The following is a 10,641-nucleotide window of genomic DNA, read 5'->3' on the forward strand; positions in this document are numbered from 1 at the left end:
ACTAAATTGATGTGGCGTGGTCAGTGTGAGGTGACAATGGCACATATAAAATTTGATGTCAATATGTCAAAGCTTTGCAGAGATACAGCCTTAGATACAGTTTGGCATCTTTCCAGCAAATTCGTTGATCCATAACTTTTTGCCAGCAAGGTCTGAAAGTGATCTGAGACAAATTTGGTAAAATTGGACTAACGGTCTAGCAGGAGTTAGAAAATGTAGGTTTTCAACATAAATCAAAATGGCCGACAGGATGTTTGGCCAATTTTGGCATGAGTATCAGTGTTCTCGGCTTGACCCAAGGAATCTATTGAGATCACTTTCATTACAATAGGCAAATGTAAGCAGAAGTTATTAGAAATTTCTTTATAACTTGTGGCCACAAGGTGGCGCTGCCCCCTAACTTTTTGAGTACTGTCAGGGCATGGTGTCACAGACACATACTGATTTTCATAATGAGAGCATTTTTTTGACAAAATTCAATATGGCCGATACCCAAAATAACTGACGTGGGAAAACTGGGTATGGTTCGACTCGGCATGATGCACTGAATCTAAGGAGACCATTCACAAGTTATAAGCAAAAAGAGCCATTTTTCGTATCTCCTGACCACTAGGTGGCACTGCGCCGAAACACTGCAGGTAGCCTCAGGTCATGCTTGTTATAACACACACCAAGTTTGGTCTCGATACGCCAAACCGTTGCAGAGATATAGCCTCACATCCATTTTTGCATTTTGTCGTAGAATTTCGATCGCACGTCATTCAAAAACGGTTTGACTAACCAACTTGAATTCCACAACTTTTTGCCAGCATGGTCTAAAGATGAACTGAGCCAATTTCTGTGAAAATCAGACAAACTGTCTTAGATGAGTTCAAAAAAGTATGTTTTTCGAACAAAAAATTATAGAAAAAAAACTAAACCTTGTGATTTTTGAATGTTGGACCTCATTCGACTCGGCATGAGCCAAGGATTCAGAGGAAAAGGAGTTTTCCTTTTGTGCCTTACGGTTTAAAAGTTATTAGCATAAAATGATTGAAATTTGGACAAGTGGTGGTGCTAGAGAGTTTGAGTTAGAGGCTCCAAATTTGCTGTGGTTAATGTTGAGACTGTCCTCTATCTGTGTGCCAGATTTCACAACTTTCCCGCAGACAGCTCTATGGGCTGCCATAGACTCGAGCGGAAGAAGAAGAAGAAGAAGAACGCCAACGGATACAATAGGTGCCTTCGCACCTTTTCAACAAGTTGAAAACAAGCAGCAGCAGCATACAACATCAAACAGTAAAAACAAAATGCAGCCATATAATTTAAGCATACAGTGCAGGCATATTACTGTGGACATCACACTATTATAGTTAATGTCTAAATATACAAGATCACTGTAATGCAGACACAGACTATTGTGATTCAATAGCATACTAATATATCACACTTTTCCTGCTCCTGTTCACTATCAGTTCACTGTATTTAGTAATAATGTAACTGTAATAAATTGTACAACTAGTAATGTAAAATTAATGTTAAAGTATGGCAAATAGTAGCCATGTAAATCCACTTTAATATTTTACAGTGTACTAAAATCAAATCACCCATAACATTAATTGCTCATTAGTGGAAAATCACCTCTTCAAACTTCTCTGCGATCATGGCGAAGGCTTTGAAGATGACCTCAGATGGTCCGGTAATGGTGACAATGCGCTCTGGACTGGAACCGTCAGATATATTAATCCGGGCTCCACTCTGAATCCACAGAGAAAAGCAGAGTTTTTGTGCTGCATTACATTTAATTGATCAGTCTCGCCTCTAGGCTGACATTTGCACCCTCTGCCAGTTAAATACCATTGAACTGTTAGTGCAGTTAATAAGATGATTTTGCTTAAGCTGAAAATGATTCCAGACTGTTTTCTGCCATCTAATTTTTGATATACCTGTGGCAACCCAGATGATTTACTTTTAATCTTTACTCAGCATTAATAACGTGCACTGCATGTAATATCAAAACAACAGTCTACAGTTAATAAAAAAGTATTAAAAACCTTACTATGTGCATATAAAATGAACTTTTGATATTTGTAAATAAATTAAAAACGATAACCCCTATTTGATCATGAAGATCAATGTAGCACTTACCTCCTCTCTCATTTTTTTCACAGTCTCTCCTTTCTAAAACAAAACAAGAAATGTCAGTTATATCAGAATGTGTATATTATGATTAGGTTGTAAGCCTTATTTAAACACAGTAAGAAGTGCTTTGCAAGTATAAATCTCAAAGTGATGCTTAATTCAGTAATGCAGTTATAATACTAAATTGTTTACCTTCCCAATGATACTTCCAACTTCCTAGAAACACACAAAACAAAAAATCTTGTTTAGTCTAAATGCTTGCATAGTAAACTAGAGATTATCAGTGTTTTCTTTTAGATGACATAATCAGACATAGTTTTAAACATAAGCACAGCATAAACTGGCTAGAAGTGTAGCTGTCAATATAATCTTGTTATGTGAAAATCAATACATTTCTTTAGGATTCTTTGATGAATAGAAAGTTCAAAATATTTTGTAACATTGTAAATCTCTTTATTGTCACATTTGATAAAGTCTGATTTGATAAAATGTCATTCTTGAATAAAAGTACTGTTTGTTCCCCAAAATTCTAAATGCTATTGTGTCAAGATTTCCACAAAAAATTAGGCAGCACAACTGTTTTCAACAAAGATAATAATAAATGTTTTTTAAGCAGCAAATCAGCATATAAGAATGATTTCTGAAGAATCATGTGACACTGAAAACTGAGTAATGATGTTGAAAATTAAATATTCAAATGAAAAACAGTTCTTTTTGTCCTATCGACTTGCAAATTGGTACGCATGGTCTTGGTCCAAAGTGCCACAGGTGGCTATAAGGACATTTGCGTATCTCAAAAAACATGGACACATAGGCCGATCAACTTTGAGCACCTGTTAGACAAGATTAATGGAGACTGGTCGGACTGAAACTCAGTGAGCCTGTTTTGACTCACGGCATTAAACATATGTGAGAAATGTTAAAGAAATCGGCCACTGGGGAGACAATATCACATTTTTCAAGGGTGTAAATGATTGAATATTGCGTGTTTTTTCAAACATACACAAGATATCCATATCATACAATAGACCTCCTCATTCTGAACAACTTTGCCTCTAGAACCACTGCTGTCAATCAAATTTTTATTTTTGGTTTTTTGGTTTTACTTGGTTTTGACAAAAATGGCATATAATAAATGGCAAATAATAAGAAATGTTTTTTGAGCAGCAAATCAGCATATAAAAATGATTTCTGAAGAATCATGTGACATTAAAAACTGGAGTAATGATGCTGAAATTCAGCTTTGCATCACAGGAATAAATTATATTTTAAAATATATTCACATATACAGTTCTTTTAAATGGTAATAATAAGTTTACAATATTACAATTAGGGGTTGAAGCGCATAGCGCTGAAATCCTATTGTAATTGTTAGAATGGGCAAGGATCAGCAATCTCCACGTAAAACTGATCGTGCAGACCAAACCGTAAGTCGCAGAGACTTGAAACTTGGAGGGATTGTAGTACTCACACTGCCTACAACGTGACCAAGGCTCGCCCCAATCAGCCTGGCGGGGGCGCTACAGCCATCAATAGTACGAAATCGCTCATAACTCCTGAACCGTTTGTCACAGGCTCAAGTGTCTTTATCGCTGGACAAAACGCATGTCTCGGTTTCGTCCGTCACCCTGGCAAAATTTTTCTTGGATATTGGATTTTTTGAAAAACCTACTTTTGTGAACTAATCTTAGGTTTTTCACCCATTTGGAACTAAACCAGTGCAGGAAGATACTCTGGGGAGTGAATATCAATAATTATCAACAAAAATTGATCTTTCGACCCTCCGTCGCCAAAAGACACCAAAACATTAGAAAGTGGCAGGGCTGCCTTTACTAAAATGGCTATAACTTTTGAACGGAATGAGATATTTTCACCAAATTCAAAACACATTTGTAAAACCTCAGTCTGAGGTCAGATTAAAAAAGGCGCAGAGCTTGGCCTCTTGGTGGCGCTATAAGATCATTAAAACAGCCATTACTCCGCAACCGTTTGTCCCATCGACATGAAAATTGATACGCAGGGTCTTGGTCCAAAGTGCCACAAGTTGGTATAATGATTTGCATATCTCAAAAAACATGGCCGCCATAGACAGATGAACTTTGAGCACCTGTTAGACATGATTAACAGAGGTCGATCGGAACAAAACTTTGGGGGCCTGTTTGACTCACGGCCCTAAAGGTCTGTGAGAAATTTGAAAGAAACAGACCACTGGGGGGAGATATCGTATTTTTCAATTGTGTAATTGTATATTGCATGTTTTTTCACACATACGCAAGGTAATTCGTAACGTATAATAGACCTTCTCATTCTGAACAACTTTGCCTCTAGAACCACTGCTGTCAATAAAATAATTTTCATTATATTTCTATGGTAAATTACCTGGATTTGCCAAAAATGTTTTTTTAATCATTGATTTAGGTGGTTACAGACTTGCTAAATAATATGTAATGTCTTTTTTCATATGTGCTTAAATGCCTTAAAGCTCTTGAACCGCAGTAATTGCTTCTTGCAGTTATGTTTTTTACTGTATTTTTGTTTAAACGCAGCCTTGGTGAGCAAATTTTTCAAAAACATTTAAAAAAAATCTTTAAAAAAAACAGTTTTGTGTAGTGTAGATAAGAAGGGAAGTTCAACAAAGATGAGTAGGAAGATTGTGACATAATTTCAGACCCAGACCACTACAGGTACCTTTTCATGAAAAGATGATCACGTAAATGCCACTGTATGCTGTCAAAACTATCTCTGATTATGTCATCTTCAAGCACATTTTTCTAATTAATTATATTGATGATCGGGTATCCTAAAATCTTTCTCAGGCACTGGTTTCATAGCTCGACTGGGTGCGCTTGCAAAACAAGGCTGAAAACAAAACAAGCACAGCTCTGTGAGGATCTGAGATGTGTCTTACCTTGCCATGCATTAGTAGGCGGATGGTGAGGGTGACATTTAGCCCCCCCTCACATACTCCACCCTCCTTCTCATTCATATTCATTCTTCTCTTGGGTCTAGATGCTTCAAACAGACTGTCTCTGTGCACACAAACAGACAAATTTACCAGCTCAGTCAGAAGAGATATGAGATGAATTTCAGAGAGCAAACATTTCAGTTTCGACATCTCATAATTCCTTGCTATTACCTTTCTCAGCCGTAAATGTCTATTCGATCATGCGTTCATTTTGTTTAGCCGTAGGTACCTGTTGCTGCGCTCTGACATTAAGTCGGGTGTTATTTCCCTCCGGGCGGATGAGCCGAGTCCTGCCTCTAACCTCTCTAATGTCTTGCTTTAATAGAAATGGTGTGACCGTGTTTGATAAGACTTAAAAAGAGCCACTTGTGTCTTTCTAGGCCTTTGGATCAAGTGACGTCTGTGTGACCATGTCTAACAAGGCCCATTAATTTATCAGAGAGACGTCTGTTCCCACATTCCTCACATCTCCGCAACGCCGACCGCTTTAAAACCTAGCTTATCGCCATCTGAATCGATTCTAAGCCAGATGAGATCACAGAGCACATTCATGGGCGAAACTAAAAAATGAGGCGGCGTTAGATCAGAGGAAGCGTGAGGAGATTGTCTTAAATTTCCCTTTAATAATGCCTCATCCATTCCTCATATTCCTCTAATGAGGCCCTACAGCTATGAGCAATAAATGACTGCATTTTCTTTATTTAAGTGAGAACATGAAGACATCTATTCTAATTGAGTCCCAGTGCTTTCATTTGTTAGGCCTCTTTGAAAAGGACTGCTTTTGAAATGTTTTCAGACTTACATAAGCTGTTAAATGAAAAGTGGTCCCTTTTTCCATGACACTCCAGCAGCAGAGGAACTTGCTAAAGAGATGTGAACTGCCGAATAGATTAAAAGAGAAACAAATGTTATATATGTAATTAGTTTTTTTTTGCTTTTTAATATCGAAACCAGTAAAAGGGTTATTTGTTAAAGACAGAATTCAATTTTAATGATGAACAAGACTCCTAATGAGTTATAGATTCAGCACGCTTAATATGAAGCACGATGGCTGAGTTTAATAACAAACGGTGTAAAAAGCCCGTTCTTTTGTGTGGCTATTAGTTCTGTGCTGTTTCATCAGGTAAATGCATCAAACGCACTGCTACCATCCTGTCTAATCCTATAGGCCCGGATTTGTTTGCCTAATGCTAAAACCCATTTGACCCATTTCTGTCCTTCCAAAGCTTGTCAACAGGCATCTGAAAACATTCTGCCATCATATAGCACTGCACTAATAAGTCCGAATATAGATATTACACACTCTGTTTTTCAAATGTCAAATGTGTTTATAAATCAGGAATTTAAATAATTTATGCAGCTGCCATTGAAATGTTGACGTGGGAAAATTGTGGCTCAGATTAGTGTTCAGAAATGATCAGTCTGTGTTAAATACGTAATCCTAATGGCCAAGCCTTTGTCGTTGTTGTACGATATATTGTACAATATTGTGAATTCAACAGACTGCAGTTAACTATAAAAAAATACATTTAATTAAAAAACCCTTATCTTTATATATTACAAGAAGTATATAATTAAATAGGTCAAGCATTATTTTTGAAACATAACATATTTATTTATTTATTTATTTATTTATTTATGTGTATACATATGCATATATGTGACTCTGTACCACAAAACCAGTCATACGGGTCAATTTTCTGAAATTGAGATTTATACATCATGAATTAATAATCTTTCCTTTGATGTATGGTTTGTATCTGAGGGTGCAAAGAATCAAAATATTGAGAAAATCACCTTTAAAGTTGTCCAAATGAAGATCTTAGCAATGCATATTACTAATCAAAAATTAAGAAAAATCGATAATTATGACCCATACAATGTATTTTTGGCTATTGCTACAAATATACCTGTGCTACTTAAGACCGGTTTTGTGGTCCAGAGTCACATATATCTTAAAAAAAAAAGATTTTTGTTTAGATAAAGTTTTATTGCATTGTTATAATTATATCAAAACGTATACACAAACAAACATTAGGCTACGTAGTGTCAGAATTAGAACAATATGTTGTATATTATATTATATTACTGATCAAACTTGGAGCAATATTGTTAAAACATGACATTCGTCATGTTTGACATGTATTAACGTCAACATAATTTATGCATTATATATATATAGTACATTTATTGACATTAACATCATTTATAAGTCATATTTGTTTAGATATATTGTGTTATATTGCATTATTACATGAAAAAGTCTAAACAAGGCTATGTAGACACGTAATATCCATAATGTGTGTATGAAGATACAACTGTTTTCCTTTTGTAGCAGATGAAACAAGAGCACTGTTGCTGCCAGAATAGCATTAATACGTCTATTTGTTCCTGTCGTTTGGAAGTCCCTGAGCGTGACGAGCAGCTTTGGGTTGAAGTTAGCAAACTGACCTGAGAAGTGATGGAGGTTGAGACAGCTCAAAGATGCCACTTACTTTCTTCACCAACTCCTCTTGCCTAGTCAATCCAGGATGAGTTAACGTTTGAGGCTTCAGAGTGTGTATGATTCCCTGAGTGCGGAGTTGCCCTCCTTTGTTGTCAGTTGTATTCAGAGAATGGACAGATGGCCTTGTGCCCGTACCTCTGGTCGACTGAGACTAGCTTTGCTGTTTTTTTTCCCCCCTCTGGCTTAGCCTCTGATAAGCCTTTAGCCCAGGCTACGTGAGCCCGGAGGCTCTCTCAGTTCTTAATACTCACGTAGTCGATGCCGCAGCGCCTTCATCCCGGGTATGGATGCATTAGGGAATCCTGAGATGGACAGAAGGCAACAGGTTTTTCCATACTTTGGTGAAGTTGCACGATGGACAGCTGATCTCGTCTTCACAGAAAGTTAAGACAAAATTGTGAGACTTGTCTTTAAATACATTGTCTATTTTGGCAGGGAGGACTTAGGTAAGACATATACATGGACAATGGCATTATGAAGGACACATAAGAAGAGAAAGAAACTGCCAAATGTTTTGCCGACACCCCCGATCAACACAAGCATCTCCAAATTGACTGTGTCACATCATTATGGACAGAAAGACACAATGTCTCTGTGGCCGGTTTCCCTTCCCCCACACCGAGCATCTAGTCCTGCTAATGAGGCCAAAGTCCTGTGAAAACAATGTGGCCCTTTAACAGAAAAAGATGCACTGTGCTCGGCAGCAGAATTTCAAAGTGAATGAATTAGTGGAGCAGAAGTGGCATATTTAATCACTGCCTGCTGTCTGGGATGGAAATGAACAATGTCTCTGTGGATCTCCCTTCCCTCCTTGCATATGTGTTGATAAATAGTGTAAAATCAAGTTTTATGACTCTGTTACATGACAAACAGTAGGGTTGTTATTGTTAAACTAAAATATATCAAAATATATATAAATGTATATATACCATTTCCACAGTCAAAAGTTTTTGAACAGTAAGATTTTTAATGTTCTCTTCTGCTCACCAAGCCTGCATTTATTTGATCCAGAGTACAGAAAAAACTGTAAAATTGTGCAATATTTTTACTATTTAAAATAACTGTTTTCTAGCTGAATATATTTTAAAATGTAATTTATTCCTGTGATTTCTAAGCTAAATTTTTGGCATCATTACTCCAGTCACATGATCCTTCAGAAATCATTCTAATCTGCTGATTTGCTGCTCAAAAACATTTATTATTATTATTATTATTATGTTGAAAACAGCCGAGTAGACGTTTTTTAAGTTTCTTTGATGAATAGAAAGTTCAGGAGAACAGCATTTATCTGAAATAACTTTAAATAATCATTTGTAACATTATAAATGTCTTTATCATCACTTTTGATCAATTTAAAGCATCCTTGTTGAATAAAAGGATTAATTTCTATAATTTCTTTCCAAAAATTAATTATAATAACTCCAAGCTTTTGAATGGTATAGTGTATAATGTTACAAAAGCTTTTTAATTCAGATAAATGATCTTTGGGTCTTTCTATTTATTAAAGAATCCTGAAAAAAATATTGATAATAATAATAATAATAATAATAATAAATGTTTCTTGAACGGCAAACCTGCATATTAGAATGATTTCTGAAGGATCATGTGACACTGAAGACTGGAATAATGATGCTGAAAATTATTAAATTAAATTACATTTTAAAATATATGCAAATAGAAAGCAGTTATTTTAACTAGTAAAAATATTTCACAATATTACTGCTTTTGCCTTACTTTAGATCAAATAATTGCAGGATTGGTGAGCAGAAGAGACTTCTTTAAAAAAGATTTTTAAAAATCTTACTGTTCAAAAACTTTTGACTGGTAGTTTGTGTGTGTGTGTAATACTAAAATTAGTGTGTTCTACTAAACTAAAAAAAATAAATGTAAATGATTTTTTAAAAAGCCAAAAACAAATGACAAAAGTACAAATGAAATGCAAAAATGACTCAAAACTATATACAAATAAGCTACTTCAAAATATTAATAAAACTGCATAAACAGTAGTCTAATTCTAAAACACAACACTGACAGTCACAGTGATTATTACTGTTTCTAGAATGGTTTTGCACTCTATCTATCTATTTACATATATAAATCCCAAAATTTCTAAAAGAACTGTTGTTATAATGCAAAATGAAGTAAATTAAGCGTGACAGTTTATCTATTTTCATACTATAAACCCCCCTGTGATATGCCCTTATGTCTTACTAATATATTTTCTCAGGATCTTTTCTTTTTCTCTTCTTTTCCCATGGGTTGAATTCTGAGAGGCTACTTTATTAAAACTATTTTGACCTGAATTTTATCCTTGTGTATATACCAGTCATAGCAGTGTAAGAAACCACATAAAAATAACAAAGATATGCTACAACAATTAGCAAGAATTATCATGGTAATACTGTAGTACTGACAGAATGGTTAAAACTGTAAACTTAAAACTTTTTAGAAGAACTGTAGAAAATATTTTATGATACTAGCATTGAAAATGTGATACTGATTAACAGTTTGGAGTCAGTACGATTAAAAAGATGTCTCTTATGTTCACCAAGACATTTATTTATCAAATATGCAGTAAACTGTAATATTGTTTACTGCATATTGTGGTCTATTTTAATATACTTTATAATATATTTTATCAAGGTGAATATTTTATCAAGCTGCATTTTTTCGCATTCTCACATAATCCTTCAGAAATTACTCTAATATGCTGATTTGCTAACCTAATAACATTTCTAATATGTGACCCTGGACCACAAAACCAGTCTTATGTAGCACGGGTATATTTGTAGCAATAGCCAAAAATACATTGGATGGGTCAAATTTATCGATTTTTCTTTTATGCCAAAAATCATTAGGATATTAAGTAAAGATCATGTTCCATGAAGACATTTTGTAAATTTCCTACTGTAATTATACCAAAACGTAATTTTTGATTAGTAATATGCATTGCTATGAACTTCATCTGGACAACTTTAAAGGGGATTTTATCAATATTTAGATTTTTTTTGCACCCTCAGATTCCAGATTTTCAAATAATTATGTCTCG

General features: G+C 35.0%; 1 protein-coding gene across 7 annotated transcripts in view; it reads right to left on the reverse strand.

Moving 5' to 3' along the window:
- Window positions 1-8,405, reverse strand: part of zgc:110045 (uncharacterized protein LOC664755 homolog) — a 31,102-nt gene extending 22,697 nt beyond the window's left edge. For 5 of the 7 annotated variants that reach the window (XM_051126710.1, XM_051126707.1, XM_051126712.1 and 2 more), the window contains exons 1-6: window positions 7,582-8,405; window positions 5,889-5,964; window positions 5,030-5,150; window positions 2,314-2,337; window positions 2,128-2,160; window positions 1,621-1,737 (exon numbers count right to left, since the gene is read on the reverse strand). In XM_051126710.1, coding sequence (XP_050982667.1) covers window positions 1,621-1,737; window positions 2,128-2,160; window positions 2,314-2,337; window positions 5,030-5,113 — 258 coding nt within the window. In that variant the 5' untranslated portion in view covers window positions 5,114-5,150; window positions 5,889-5,964; window positions 7,582-8,405. Of the gene's footprint in view, window positions 1-1,620; window positions 1,738-2,127; window positions 2,161-2,313; window positions 2,338-5,029; window positions 5,151-5,888; window positions 5,965-7,537 lie in introns of all 7 variants that reach the window. The other 2 variants (XM_051126708.1, XM_051126709.1) reach the window with 2 other exon arrangements.
- Window positions 8,406-10,641: the final 2,236 nt, after the last annotated feature.

This window comes from Labeo rohita, chromosome 13 (genome assembly GCF_022985175.1).
Source record: "Labeo rohita strain BAU-BD-2019 chromosome 13, IGBB_LRoh.1.0, whole genome shotgun sequence".
Lineage (NCBI taxonomy): Eukaryota > Metazoa > Chordata > Actinopteri > Cypriniformes > Cyprinidae > Labeo > Labeo rohita.